The sequence below is a fragment of the Oncorhynchus kisutch genome, linkage group LG11, assembly GCF_002021735.2.
Source record: "Oncorhynchus kisutch isolate 150728-3 linkage group LG11, Okis_V2, whole genome shotgun sequence".
In the NCBI taxonomy this organism is placed as follows: domain Eukaryota; kingdom Metazoa; phylum Chordata; class Actinopteri; order Salmoniformes; family Salmonidae; genus Oncorhynchus; species Oncorhynchus kisutch.
The window spans coordinates 44,311,515-44,327,097 of NC_034184.2; the positions used below are offsets into that span (position 1 = coordinate 44,311,515).

The 15,583-nt window shown below is 43.1% G+C and overlaps 1 protein-coding gene and 1 long non-coding RNA gene across 2 annotated transcripts; both read left to right on the plus strand.

The window, feature by feature from the left end:
• The first annotated feature begins 4,580 nt into the window (after window positions 1–4,580).
• LOC109899635 (calmodulin) lies at window positions 4,581–8,493 on the plus strand. Its single transcript, XM_020495048.2, has 6 exons — window positions 4,581–4,714; window positions 5,510–5,540; window positions 7,229–7,372; window positions 7,465–7,571; window positions 7,650–7,785; window positions 7,880–8,493. Exons 1-6 carry the CDS (start codon window positions 4,712–4,714, stop codon window positions 7,906–7,908), a joined length of 450 nt encoding a protein of 149 aa, XP_020350637.1. The 5' UTR covers window positions 4,581–4,711; the 3' UTR covers window positions 7,909–8,493.
• Window positions 8,494–10,161: 1,668 nt separating this feature from the next.
• On the plus strand, window positions 10,162–12,148 carry LOC109899076 (uncharacterized). Its single transcript, XR_002256425.2, has 3 exons — window positions 10,162–10,274; window positions 10,602–10,656; window positions 11,171–12,148. It is a non-coding gene; the product is annotated as an uncharacterized LOC109899076 (long non-coding RNA).
• Window positions 12,149–15,583: the final 3,435 nt, after the last annotated feature.

The following is a 15,583-nucleotide window of genomic DNA, read 5'->3' on the forward strand; positions in this document are numbered from 1 at the left end:
CATAATGATATCCCTTGGCCGAGACGTTCTAATCACTGAAGTCATGAACCAGACAATGACCTGCCCTCTAGTCAATAAGAAAACAAAGAAGGCAGCATGTTTAAAGGGGGAAGCATGTTTCACGATTGCCATCCATGTTACAGAGAGGCACAGATGGTGAAACATATATATCTGCCAGGCTATAGTTGTTAATACCCAACAGTATTTACAGTACCGCCATACTTTGACCATTTCCATCATGTGGAGGTGTTATACTCTTTTCCATCAATAGGTGTCAGCAGTGAGTCACCCACACAGGGGCAGAGGAGAGGCTGATCAATCACATTTGTTTTGTGGGTGGCTGAGCTGAACTGAATAGCACAGTAGCACAGCAGCCACCTGCTCAGACTGCAGCCCTGGCTTAGGAAGTGGCTGCAGTGTGTTGCCCCCCTGCAAGATGAGATCACCTGAGTCCCACAGGTCCCAGCACTGCAGAGAGGCCTGTCCCACACAGAGGGAGCTACGCTAGGGTCAAGGGCAGGGCCCTGCCACTGCACTCCCCAACCTACTTCCTGAATGCGGAGCCCCCTTCCACCACCCCCCACACTACCCCTGCATAACCTCTGCGCAGCCACAGTTCCTCTTGCTATCGTCCTCTGGATGACGCAATACACAGATAATGTCAAAGTCCTGTTCAGAATATTTATAGGAAAGAGCTACAAAGAGTCATTGAGGCATTACATGGCAAACAACACTACTGACACCTGAATGAAGAAACATCAAGTTCTAGTAAAGAAATACCAGGAAAAACTCGTATTTGTAATAAAGGAATTAAGCGTTGAAGATGAAAATAGTACCTTGATCGCCTACTTTTATCCGGCACAGTATAATCTGGTACTGAACTGAAGGCTGCAGTGTTTGAACAGGGAATACTACTCAGACTGCAGCAGACACCTGGAGCCACGCCAGAAAGAGGGCGAGGGGGGAGAGAGAAAGTGAGAACGAGAGATCAAGAGAACGAGAGAGCTGAGCGCCAAGATCAACAGCAGGAATTCAGATGGACAGTTTCTAAGTGGTGTTGTCCTTCTGATCACCTCAAATAAGAAGGCCAGCAGGTGACTTGAGCTACAAAGACACTCACAGATCAAGAAAAGTCCAGAGTAGACAGAATTAGAAGGATTCAAAGGATTCAACACTGAGCATGTACTGTGTGACCATATCCATTTCATCAGAGCATGATTGAAATAGCTTGGGAAAACCAGCAATGCTAAATCCTCTTATCAGATTTGAAAGCATTAATCATATTTGGCTCATGATTATGTAATTGTGAATGCAACAAGTCATTGCTCTGTAACATGTAGCTATTTAGGCCTGTGTTGGTCGGTTGGTTTCTGCCATAAGCCTGTTGTGTTGAACCTTAGTTACATGGATAATGCTGTTATCACACATCCATAAAACCATAAAGAGCTGCATCTCTGAAGTAACCATTCATACTCACTGGGAGTATACTTCTCCTCCACATCACCTTTGACCAGTGGAGGCCTTCTGGCACGATCACCAATTGCAATTAGGAACTCTCCAAGGAGACGTCTCTCTTAGACACAGCCAAATTGCCTTCAGTCATAAAAAATGCATGCATTTTACATTCATACAACACACATGCACACTCACACACACACCACAAATTATAATACCTATTCACACCCATATTACGCACACTACAACTATTCCCCATCATGAAAGGTGACCCTCCCTCCTGGCATGGAGCCAACAGGTGCATTACAAAGCCCTCATACATGAGTGATGACAACGTCTTCTAGTTACACAGGTAAACATGCTCTCATATCTGTCACCTGCTTTTACCTCTGGAACTCCTCACATGCCACTTGTGCCAGTGAAACTGTACAGCTTGTGTAGAAGAACAATACCAACTCGTATCTAGGCACGATGTCACAGCGGCGCTAATGAAGATGGAGTGGAGGACACAGTACCAGAGTCCCTGACGACGGCCCTGCCTCCCCTACACATGACCCTTGGCCTGATGGTGTGAGACCAAGAGCAGCTATCTGAAGGAGTGTGTCCTGGGATGGGTTGCCTGTTGCAGATAAGGTCTGACTCTCGCACCAAACATTCATACCATGCAGAGGAGAGGTAACATGACATAAATGTGGAGATTACTAGGCTAGCGCATAGGGATACATGTGCACGTGTGCACACAAAAGGAGTAAACTAGTCCATGTAAATGTAATGAAACCAAAAACATAAACCCATACATATTCTGTATTCTGTGTACACACATCCCCTCACAAACCCCTCACAACTTACATTACAGAGATTACTTTCACGTTTTTATAGACATGAACCAGGGTTATTTATTTGACCCTAACCAAGTCCCCCAGGGACCCAGGGAGAATGAGAGGGCATGTCATCAACCATCCAGCTCATTCTGCAAATGTATGGGAAGCATCATAATAGATCGATATGTAATGGTGTGCCCATATTGTGGCCGTTTTATGACATATCAAATATCTTTAATCTACAATGACATAATTGCAGGATTATGAATGAAACTATACATTATCAGAATCAGAAAACCCTTTCAGTCACACCAAGTGTATTTAAATACAGGGACACGCGAAGTTGGTTCTTACATAAACATTGTAAAACACGGGGCACGCTTCACATATGGTGCTTTTTGACATGGAAACACACACACACACACAGATCCCAGTTTATCTGGTCCCTGTGACAAATTTAGGCATTTGTGCCATCTCCTTCAGACTAACATAATCTGCACTGGGAGTAAAATCCTGTTGCAGAAAAACAGATTTCACTGAATAGACTCCATTGTGTTCCATATTAGGTCGAGAAAAACCTGGGAGGTGACATTGGAACTGCTTACAAAGATCACAGTTCATCTCTGAACAGAACAGAATGTAGTGAATATAGTGAAACCATATTTTCTGATGCTTCTGATTTCATTTACAGTATGTCACCAACACAAAGTGTCTGACAGAACAATATTAGAAACAACAGGCAGCATTCGCATGATCTCATGATCTCATGCTCTCTGCGGGAAGAGGACATTTCACTAGACCGTTGACCGTCAGTCAAAGAGACCGAGCGAGGTGACTTGGGCTAGAGAGATAGAGATGCTGTTACATCTTCACTGGTTCTTCAAATCCTCCTCAGCCTAAGTTTCCATCCTCCCCTTGCCCTGTGGTTCAAGTGGGACAGGGACAGAGACAGGGACAGGGACAGGGACAGAGACAGGTAGCAAGTAGGAGAAAGGAGAGCAGCCAAACATAAGAAATCAGGCTATCAGATACGACCATCCTCACTACCAACTCAATTAGACCTGAGAATCTAGTAAGCTGCATAAGTGACATAAGCGGTCGCTTAGGGACCCAGATCGCCAGGGGGCCTCAATTTACTAGTCAGTGTCTCAACTTACTGTTGAGAGTTAGAATAGTAGAATACACAATGTGCAAGTTCGAAATTTGGTTGTGCATCAGTCATTTTTCTCTTGTTATGTCAATCACTGACAGTCACTTAATAAGCCATGTCAGCTAACAATAATCATGGCCGAATACCGACTAGGCACGCAGGGCACATGCCCAGGTGTCCTGACCACTACGGGTCTCCCATTGATTTTGTTAGTCACTCTCACTCAGATACTGTATCATGGCATAAGTCATGGCAAAATGTGCAGAGGGCCAACCAAATCTCACTTAGGGCCCCCAAAATGCTAAAGCTGGCCCTGCTCATGATATTAACCCCCAATGAGCAAGTGAGGTGAGATAAGGGAGTTAAAGGCAAAAAAAGGCCATGGTGGCGAAGTAAATACAATATAGCAAGTAAAACACTGGAATGGTTGATTTGCAGTGGAAGAATGTGCAAAGTAGAGATAGAAATAATGGGGTGCAAAGGAGCAAAATAAATAAATACAGTTGGCATAAAATAACATCGAAAAAAAAAATATATATATATATATTTTTTTTTTTAAGTAATAGAGCTTGGTGTGGCATATGTGCCTCAACATGGAGATTGAAGAGCATAGAAATATAAGACAATGTGTTGAAGGCTGGCACTCCCTTTTTTATAAAACCGTCCCCACCAGGAAAAGTGGACCATGGAGTCTGTGCTATGTATACTTTGAGCTCTCTGAAACGGAATGCATGTCATTTCCATCTGCTATGTATGATATTCCATCTACGAAATTATTCCTACACAGGTACAATTATGTGCTTATTGCAAATGCGATGTATGTGTGGACTACAATGCAGCGGCAATGCAAGACCAAGGGAGTGACGCATTGCAGGTACAAACACACCAATCAGAGATCGCTATTTCATCCATCTACGTCTTGTGCCGCGCAAGACATATCACTGACTAGCAGAAAGTATACATGCGCAGCTGGCCAGTCCATCTTCTAAAGCCACTTTTTACGTTTATATATGGCATATAAATTCATGTCGGTGAAATATTAACAGAGTTTAGGTAATTTTACAAATAATTTTACAATTAATCTCAATAAATGTGTGTTTGTGCTAATTTAGTAAATGAGGAGAAAGGAGGTTGGCGGAGGGATCGCAAATGGGGGAGGAGTTAAAGTACAACGGTTAAAGGCGCGTCAAACTGTCTGCTAGTGCATTCCGTGAGGTTGTAACTTTAAGCTGCGTCTATATCTCCTTGCTAAGCGTCGTAAAAAACCTGCTGCTACTATATCGCAATGGTAAGTAAACCGAATTCATTTTTTTCCCTCGCTATATGTTTCAGTAGTTGTCGTCCTTCAGTTTTTTTTTCTCGACAAAAGTACTTCGTTACTTGGGCTTGACAGCCATGCTGTCTGAATAGGCGAACCTGCGTGCTGGCGCAGAAATTTTGCTGGCCGTCTTCGTGAGTTGGATACTTCAGCATTATTTAATATCTTGCAGGAAGTTAGTATAATGACTTAGCTAGCCAGTGACTGTAAAATGTTTGCAACTTGTTACATTAGTTAATGTCTTATTAGAAAGCGGCTGACGCTGACTAACGTAAAAAAAAAAGCATGACGTTACTGTACGTAGCCGAAGTTAGCTGAGATTACCGCCAATTTGCGGTTGGCTAGGAACATTCAATAGCTAGCTTGCTAACTACTTGAAGTTAGAATAGGTCACGTTAGCCGGATAGCTACATGGCTTAACGTTACTGTTCTGTCTTGGCTAGTATCTAGCCATCAAATTTGTAATCTCTAGTTTAAAGAGCATTATCGAATTTGCTTCCGGTACTTGCTGTCGTGTAACGTTAGTTGACGTTATGTATTTGTGTTGGCTAATTTGACTCGCTAACGTTAAAGCTAAAACTGCTGGGTAGGTTCACTAGCTACTGTAGTTAGCTAACTCTACTGTAGATGGTCAGTTGATGATGGATTCAGAGAGTTAACGTTAAAGTTAATGCAAGCCAGTTGCCATCACCACTAGTCGGTTACTTAACATATGTTAAGTGGTGACTCATCTGTTATAATTATTATAACATCTATTCCCCCCAGGCTGATCAGCTGACAGAGGAGCAGATTGCCGGTAAGACAGCATTGCACTCGTCTGTCCTCTACCCTGGAACGTGGCCCACTGTGGATCCCCCCACCTACTCGGCATTGGATTTATATTTTTGCCTTTTAAGGCTTGCATCGGGACAAGCTGGTCATAAAACGATAATGAATGGGCAGGCTTTCTAGCCTTGGGTCTAAAGGACTCCCTCATGGGAAGCAACACAACACGCTTTTTATGATTTCCATGTCATAAATGATCAAATCTTAAAGGGATCATCTGGTCCCACCTCTTTCTCAACTGCTGGTTGCAGCCTTTGACCTGGGTGTGTCCTCTCCTTGTTGGATGACATTCTGCTAGCTAGTTCATGGCAGGAAAGCTGGCAAGCACAGTGAGACTAAGTTCAATCGGAATCTTGAGTCTGTAACATGACCCAGTGTATGCAAAACCTTTTTCTACAGAAAAAAAACTAACTCGTGGAGAAGTACACGTGGTCCCCCCAGGACAGTGCTCAAGTCAACTTGTGTTAACTGACATCTTTTCATATTTTCTTTCATTAGTCTGCTGTTAGTTCGAACATGTTTTGCATGTCAGCAGTCAAGTTTTCAAGATGTAAGATTTTCAAAAAGCAGTGTCACTTGCCACGTGTTTTGCATCATGATGTAGAAAGTGACTTTGCTTCTGGAGAACTTGACTAATGACACTCCCAACATGTTTATGTAAGCTTTTAATGTGTAAAGTCTAGTTCAGGTGGGGGTTGCTGACAACATGCATCTCATTTGGTGTGTGTGTGGTTTGAATATTGTAATTGTAGGGAAGTATCCTCTGTTTTGTACAGAGGATTTCAAACTTTATGCTAGAAAAGAACTAGACTGGCCTAGATGGCTGGCCCATGTTTTCAACTTAATCTACTGCATGACATTTCGTGGTTGCCATCTTTCTAGATGAGGTTTTACTGGGTCGCCTGCGCACTGGACAGACCACAATATCTTGTGAACATGCTCTGGAAAATCTTGGGTTGTGGACTCTGTCTCCGGGATGTTTTATTTGATGCAATGGGAGTTTTGTCCATGAAGGTGCTGAGTGTCTTATTCAGAATTTAAGTGTGATTTCTCTATGGGAATTGTCTTTCTGGGCTGGACTTTTGTTAAACTGCAATACTGACGCTGTCCTCTGGGAATTTGAGAAGGGTGGGTGGTGGGCGGGCATCTGTTAGTGCTTTGGTAAAGTGGAGGCAATTGATGTGTTGTCATGGTTATTTTTGTTTCACCCCTGTGAGGGTTTCCTGGCACTGGCAGGTCTATTTATTACACAGTACTCCTGCAACAAAGGAAGTTCCTACTTATAGCGAAGGATCCTCAACTGCAGGCCTAATTGTGGTTCACTATGCTGACAAGCTGTTGCAAGCCATGACTAATTGCAGACTTTGCACAGCAAGACCGCTGGCTATCACAATAGACTGCTTGTCATTCATTCTGTGCCAAGTGGGAAACTCTTTCTAGAGCTCTGACTTGTTCCCAGATGTCTTGAAATAACAATTTTATAGCAGGATAGTTTAGGGTGGGGTATATTGCTAGAGAATTTCACAGGCAATAGTTATTTCATTGTGCAACTTTCTTTTTTTGTTGTACTAGCCTTTGTGGGTTTCCTGTATCTGAGGAGTTACTTCCCCTGTTGGCAGTTCAAGAGGAAGGCCTCAGTTTCTGTTTATCTCTCTGCAGAGTTCAAAGAGGCTTTCTCGCTCTTTGACAAGGATGGCGATGGCACCATCACCACCAAAGAGCTGGGCACTGTCATGCGTTCTCTGGGCCAAAACCCCACAGAGGCTGAGCTGCAGGACATGATCAACGAGGTGGATGCTGATGGTGAGAAGCCAGCTCTTTCACGACTTCCTGTTGAGACTAGATGTGTTCAGTCACTGAAGAGATGTCCTAAACATGTGTCGTCTCCCTCCCAGGTAATGGAACGATAGACTTTCCAGAGTTCCTGACCATGATGGCGAGGAAGATGAAGGACACAGACAGTGAGGAGGAGATCAGAGAAGCATTCCGGGTCTTCGACAAGGTAACACACATCTGCATTCATCCTGACAAGGTGTTTGGGTGTGGGGCAGTGCTCTAACGTACGTGTGCTCTGCTCTAGGATGGGAACGGTTACATCAGTGCTGCTGAGCTGCGCCACGTGATGACAAACCTTGGGGAGAAGCTGACTGATGAAGAAGTTGATGAGATGATTAGAGAAGCAGACATTGATGGTGATGGCCAGGTCAACTATGAAGGTTGGTACAAAATATTATTTAACATTTTTTCAATTTAGATTTTCTTTGTTCTTGGATGGTGTCAAACTAACGTTGACCTTTTTATCATTTGCAGAGTTCGTACAAATGATGACAGCGAAGTGAAGGCCTTGTACAGATATTTCTTATATAAATAACTTGCCTTTTTTTCTTTGTAATTTATCTGTAAAATCTTAATAGCCCTCCCTGCTGTCCAAAGGAACTGCATGTAAACTGCATAGGCTCTGAGTCCCCATGTCCCTTTCTTTTGCTGTCATCGTGTTTTGGAGTGACGGCACGGTTGTAATAAGGAATGCCTGTCGCAGCCCCAGGGATTGGCCAGGGCTTAACTGTCACGTCTGCTCAGCTCCAGATGCGTGGTGACGGTGGAGACCTGTCAGCTGGTTGTCACTTGGCAACACTGTTGGAATGGAAACAGTGTAGAGGAGTCAACACTGCATGGACTACGGACAAAGTATATGAAATCTCTCAGCATTGCACTACTGCAAAAAATGACTGGTGTATCTTCTAGATACTCGTACAAACTCTTTTTGTATCTGCTGTTCTATACCAGAAAACAACTTTGTTTTAATCTTACTATGCTTTTTAATGTTTTACTCACTATTCTTTTATGGCCTTTGGCCGTGCTTCAACTAATTCATTCCAAGTTGTATATTTTTGTTTTCCAATAAAATTTACAATTTACCCAGATTTGAAAATGTTGTTTTGTCAGCTGTAATAGTTTAAGTTAAATTTGTCTATGACAGATTCTCCTTTTGCAAAGAAGCCAACATGAAAGCTGTTTACTAATGTACCCATGTAAGGTCCCTGAGCAGTGAAAATGAGCATCAGCCAATGCCTTGTAGCATTCAGCTCTAATTCAGATTGTCCTTTAAATAAAAGGACAATAGGATCAAAAGCTTCTTTTTAATAGTACTCCTTTAGATTAACACTAATGTCCAGACCCTTTGCTAAATAGATGCATCGTGTGATGTTGGCTCAGTACCAGGCAGACGCTGACTTCCTCATCTTATTTGGCACGAGTGCCTGAATAATGCTTCAGGTCAAAACGCCATGGCAATAAAATTAACTGCAAGTTATTTTTAGGTTAAACAATGAGTTTGTTTACAGATATGCTAAGTGTTTATTTTAATGATAAAGCTCATTGTGGAGCTCACCCATGCCACACTGCATAGTGACATGCTAGCTACTAGTCAATCTGGAAGTACTGTTCATGGCATGGAAAAGCAGCTCTTGGATCTAGAAAGGCAGCATGGGAATAGGATTGCAATAACATTTAGTGTTATGGCCAACGTAACATTGACGCCTGAGTTACTCATCAGTTCTGTTTCACCTTGAGGCTAGTATGCAGCACAAGCTTTGGCATTATCACAGCTATTTCCTCAGTGTCAAGTAACTACCACTATGCACAGTTACAATTTGGGGGGGGGGGATTAGGGGCTGAGGTACGAATATGATTAAACTTTTGTCTCGTGACATTTGATTTTGGGATTCGAGATTAATCATTAGATTGTGTGGGTCCCTTTTTTAGCATGTCTCTTCGGCTGCGTGTACACAGCCAAAATCAGATATTTTGCCCAGTTATTGAAAAAAAAAACACTGATTAGTCAAAATACCAATTAGTGGAAAAAGATCAGAATTGTGCTGCCTGTGTAAACACAGCCTCAGTGTCACATGACATGAGACTCGTTTAAACATGAATTCCTGTCTCCTTTGAATCATATGTCCAATGTTTCCTAACAATGAGGCAGAAGTACAATATTCTGCTCCCACAGAAATCTTAGCAGGCTGTCTAGATGATCTTTAGCTCTGGTTTATACTTACACTGCATCACTCAGCTGTATGTGATCTGAGAAGGGAGTTTGGACTAGGCCACTAGAAACAGGTGCTTATAATAAAGGGGTCTTACACGAGTTACTCAACAGGGCCATAACCCTCTGAGAAGACGTGTCTAATAACTATTAACTTGATTTATTAAGGGTTTTCATACATGTGTCTATGTGACCGCCCACATTTGTTGGGTAGAAGTGTGTTACGCATCTAGTAATAGCTATATAATAGAGATTCTCATTCTCAAGGATACTCATTCACACTTATTTAAAGATCCCGATGAGACCCCAACTAACCTACCAAAAAGTAGCCTATAAAGATGACTGTCGCACTAAAATGCCACTGGAAAACCAGTTATGACACATTTGGGACACATTATTAACTGGCCGTGCAGTAGGCCTGTGTGACATCACAAAGGATTCAATGTCATAGTGACTATGGCAATTTTGATTTGTGTCATAATCAACATCCTAAACTTCAACCTGGGTCACACAGTGTCAGCTTGTCTGATAGAGGGAGAAGCTGTAACGGGATCTCTGTTGGACAAACAGCAGACGGTGAAGTGCGTACACACAGCAGGGGGAAAACACAAAGTTGGTGACATATCCCGCAATGATGCATCAGGCAGGGCAGATGAGAGGGTAAGCTTAAGACTATTCAGTGTTATTTCCATCTTTGTATAGATACTGCATTGGGTAATAAAAAAAATGGTTTGTTGAGAGCTGAAATATGCTGTGAAGTGAGATCATCTTTGCCCTCAGGAGGAGTTGGTAGTCATAGGATATTATGGCTGTTGATACACTGAAGTTAGATTCAGTCTCTTGGCAAATAAATACATGAGCTAAAATGCAGTCATTAAAATGCTAAAATGCAGAAATGAATAAAGTCTGTATTATTTAGTCACATAGACTTCAAAATACAGTCCACAAACAAGCCGTTCTTCTGTTTGGCCTTTCTTCCATCTACAGGGCAATGAGAAAGGAGAGGTGTGACAGAGGCGGCTGGTGGATGGGTACCTTGAAAGTAGGTGTTTTTAGTGAGGGGAAAACAACTAGCAGTTTGTTTCAGTAACACATCTTCACACCGTCATTTCAGAAAATGTCCTTAATACTGTATATGTACAGTAATAGTGGAATGATAGTGTTTCATACTATTTTTTTCCCCCTAAACATTATTGGGGCCCACACAAAATTGCATTCTAATGGTGCAGCCTTCTAATTGGTCAACAAGACTCTTGTTGTCAAATTGACAAATTGACTGGGGCCAGCAAATCTCTTGTTGTCAATTCAACAACAGGCAAAACAAGATATTTGCTGGCCCCAGTCAATTTGACAACAAGAGACGGTTTGTTGTTGAATTGTTACAAGTAGTACCTTTAAGATATGACATAAAACTCTATCCAGTGCAGTTAAAGGTGATGCTGTCCAAAAATGCCTTTTCAATCTCTGTTTCCTGTATATGCGGGAGTTATAACATTTCTTTCTACAATTTTATAACATTTGTATATCTCCTTTTCCTTTCATCGCCATTCCCCCAGGAAATGTGGTCACTGGGAGTGACCACATCCGGGACTTCATTGAGGAGGCTGGCATGAACCCGGTCCGTAGGACATATGGCTTTAAGGGTACTAGGTCGAGTCGCCCAGATGTAGATGCATAAGGGGGACCTGCTGCTACTGGGAGCCTAAAGCTTCACTGAATCCACCCAGGAGGCCCTCCAACGTCAGGCCTCCTACTCCTTTAAGAACTGCCCCCGGCCAAACAAAAAGGGAGGGGCCTGGGGGCAGAGGAGAAAGGGAGGTGAGGAGAAGTAATTTATCTTCTAATAACACCGTTTTATTTGAAATTATAACCTGAGAGTTTGTCCAGGAAATTGACCTTTCACCATGCCACTGCAATGTGACCGAGAAACCAGTGCCCAAGATACCCTGCAAGTAAACACTTGCATAATCCATCATTCAAATGTTGACACTCAAATCTGAGTCACTGCAAGCAGACTGCCTCTGATTCATCTCCTTGATATTTGAATCATCCCTAGATATCTTTTTCCTGTGATCTTTCATCTCTTCAAAACATGTACAAACAACGACCTGACCTTTCCATTTCAGTGCCACACAACAGGTCTGGCCCACTGAGGTATAATAAGAACTAGAGACTGCCTCCAAGATGGCCAACCTTTGTTTTTCAACGTAATCTACTCACGTTTGCATGCGCCATTTTGTGGTTGCTGCCGTTTTTCTTACTGGGATTACTACATCTGCGCACTAGTGCCCAGTGCGCCCTGGACAGACAAAAGTATTGCGTGAACATGACCCGGGAACTCTGCAGAGCACCTGGACAGCTAAACAAGCCTACCATCACTTCCCCTGGCTAGCTGGGGTCATGACCTCAGAGCATGAATATAAATTGTTAATATCTTCGGCTGTCAGTGATGGAAGATTTTTTTTCATTTGAATAATTCAATGGGTGATCTTGTGCACAAAGGTGATGGAATAAAGTATTTTATTAGGAATGTTCAAATTTGAGTTATCTATGGGGCCATCAATGTGAATAGTCGTTCTCAGCCTGGGTGTAGTTTAACAGCAGTACCGAAGCAATACTATATGTGCAGTCAAAAGCGTGCTTCCAGACCGTAACTGTAGCCCCTTAGTCTCTATCTATGCCAGTGGAAGCTGATGGGAGGAGCTATCGGAGGACGGGCTCATTGTAATGGTTTGAATGGAATACGAGGAAGAGTCAAACATGTGGTTTCCATGTGTGATGTGTTTGATAGCGTTCCATTTATTCCATTTGAGCCATTACAATGAACCCTTCCTCCTATAGCTCCTCCCACCAGCCTCCACTGATCTATACCCTCTTCTCTACAGCACCTCATCTCCTCTCTCACCACTCCTCTCCTTGCAGACACGTGATGTTTCGTTCAGCAGTGCAGAGTGCCAACGATCTGCCTGTGAATATCTAGTCTCCACTGGCTATGACTAAGGCCCTTACATTGCCAACAAAGACTGCAGGCTCACGTGTTTCAGCCGGTTTGGTTATGACACCCATCACAGAGTCTGTTCTCCGACCGCTTTTGATTCATACTACGGCACTGTGTTGATTGATGATTCAAGTTCGGTTGCACTGTGTGTGCTGCAGCAAGTGCATCCGTACTTGATAGATATTTGAGCAGTGTTGGCAGCTGTCTCGTGTTGACAGAGAAGGAAATGTGTAAAGAAATCTCAAGGGTGTCATGACTATGTAGTAGGGAGCTTTTTTGCACTGTTAGTGGTGTGTCAGGGCTAGTCCAAGTTTACTGTCAAAGGTTAAAGAGCTCAACAAATCCCGTGGCGATTGTATTTGTGGCCACAGCCATTCAGACAGCTGCCTAGTTGATGAATTGAAGCAGGTTCGCCATATATCAGTGGGTCAAGGGTCACAGAGTCGTAATGTTTTACACTGAGAATAGTCAGCCAGAGAGTCCCTATCAAACTCGTTCAAATAGGCAACAGAGGAGTTCTCTTGGATTCCTCTTTGCAGGCTAAGAATGTGAAATAGATTTTCAGAACAAACCATTTTGGAGCCTTTATTTCCATGACATTTTCACGACATTAGGCGGCAGGGTAGCCTAGTGGTTAGAGCGTTGGACTAGTAACCGGAAGGTTGCAAGTTCAAATCCCTGAGCAAATCCCTGAGCTGTCGTTCTGCCCCTGAAGAGGCAGATAACCCACTGTTCCTAGGCTGTCATTGAAAATAAGAATTTGTTCTTAACTGACTTACCTATTTAAGTAAAATTTAAATAGCCCAGCTGGGATTATCATTATCAAATCATTATTGTTTGGCCATGGCCTCTGAAGTTTTGTGGTTGAGGATAATAGCTTGGAGGGTCCGCACTACGTACACGTGGTGTATCCATGGAAATAGAGGTGGTTGAGGACCTTCGCTGCAGCACACCCGTGATTAACGAAAGGTCAAAGGTTCAGCAGACATTTGCGGCATGGGCCAGCTATCTGTGCCAATGCCGGGAGAATGTGGCACTCGCTCTAGCAGCAGCGAAAAGTAGGCCAGGCGCCTTACACAGAGGCAGATCATCAGGACAGATCATCAGGACAGCTCGTCACGGGAAGGCGAGAGTGCTTCGGTCCCCCGTGTCCTTTCTAAAATCTCCTGTGAAATACACCTGTATTAACACCTCCACCGCGGATCAACTCCCCTGCGAGCTGATGGGCAGGTGGTGGATATCAAGTGAATTTGCCCAGCGTGAATCAAATGGTACGCAATGATAGCTAAAGCTTGCTAGTCTGAGCCTCCCAGCTCAGGGACAGAGGAAGGCTCCTCCTAGAAGCTCCTTTTCTTTTCTTCTCTCGTTCCTTGTGCTGTGAATCCCCCTATCAGGAGGGCTAGGGATGGATGGATTACCAGCTCAGCTTGGTCAGAGACATACAAATGTCCAGTAACGGGAAGGGTAGGAGAGGCTGTGTGCTATTTTCTGCTTATGGTCAACAGTATGTGTCGGCAGCAGGGGAAAAGGATAGCTGGAAGCCATTGAAATAAATGTTTTGAACCTCATGTAATTAATATACGGTATATGCAGTGGTTCAAGTATAAATACTCATACATTTGAAACTGCCTCAATGATCCAACTTCACCGTGTTTTGGCACTGAATGCTTATATAAACCTGATTCGTGCCAGTAAATAATCTTCAAGACAACCATTCAACTTTGGTCCCTCTGAGCAGGTTTATTTGCCTTTGTGTGTGAGTTAGCCTACTATAAGTAATGAATCAAATGATTCCTGTTTGTGTTCAGAGAGAGGGCCCTTGGTCCTGCACACGCACGCACACACACACACACACACGCACACGCCATTGGTTAATTGAGCCCCTTGTAAAAATCTAAACAGAAACTGTCATTTTTGCAGCTGGTATGTTGTGAAATATATTCTCTCCCACAGTCATGATCAGTGAAGATCTAGCTAGCTATGTTCTAGTGAGTGTGTGTCTTGTTCGACAGAGGACCGCAGGACCAGGGACCTATGAGCCTTCCTGGCAGATGGGTCACCACATACCATTATCAAATACTTTTTAGACATACTAACCAGGGAAACCAAAGGATATTCATCTGCATTGCAATGCTGGTTAACTAAGGGCTGGATTCATGGCCAACCCAAGAACGAATCAGCTGGATGGGCGTTTGATTTCCATATTTCTTTCACGGGACCTGCTACATTTTTAAAATGGGTTTTATAGTAAAGACATTCATTTAATTGTAAAATGTCATTGTAAAAATGTATTACCTGTATTACCTTTTAACGTGACATGAATACAACCAGTCATGGTGTTTTCATCTGACCGTCAAACAAATCACTTAAAAAAGTAGGCTACCTTCATACGTTTGTCTAAAATAATTCCAGCATCCGAACAGTGCACTGTCCACCCACCAACTTTCATTCACTAAAGCTTAACGTGTGCGAAGTTCGGAAGCCGATGTCTACACCCCTTCTTTGGTGATTGGTCTACAGTAGTACTCTTAGGGGGAATGGGAACATTAAGCGTTTGTTGTCACTCGACGAGAGACGACTAGTTTCATGCACATTTTTTTCACTTGAGAAATACTGCACCAAAGATGTTAGTTAGATTAGCACGACTAAGACCTCGTCAAAAACGAGAAAATTAATGACAGATTTTGAGGAAGTGTTTCTGGCTTTTGGTGTTGCTACGGTGGCTCAAGAGGGAAAAAACAGTAGTATTGCCACTTTTTTTCACATGTTTCAAGTAAATGTCTTTAGAGAGTATGCAAGCACAGACGCTCGCTTTGCCTAGCCGAGTTCTGCTCGGAGCAAACCAAACCTATGTATGTGGTCACCTTTAGCAAGTGGCCGAGACGATTTCACCCGAGAAAACTTCTGAGCATGCGAAACAGCGCCCCTCTGTCATAGTATATGTAGCCCATCTATCTGATGCTGTCTTGAC

Bases quoted from the DNA above. Each gene is read 5' to 3' on its own strand.
- LOC109899635 (XM_020495048.2), top strand. The intron at 7,572-7,649 runs GTAACACACATC...GCTCTGCTCTAG, and splicing joins CATTCCGGGTCTTCGACAAG to GATGGGAACGGTTACATCAG. The intron at 7,786-7,879 runs GTTGGTACAAAA...TATCATTTGCAG, and splicing joins TGGCCAGGTCAACTATGAAG to AGTTCGTACAAATGATGACA.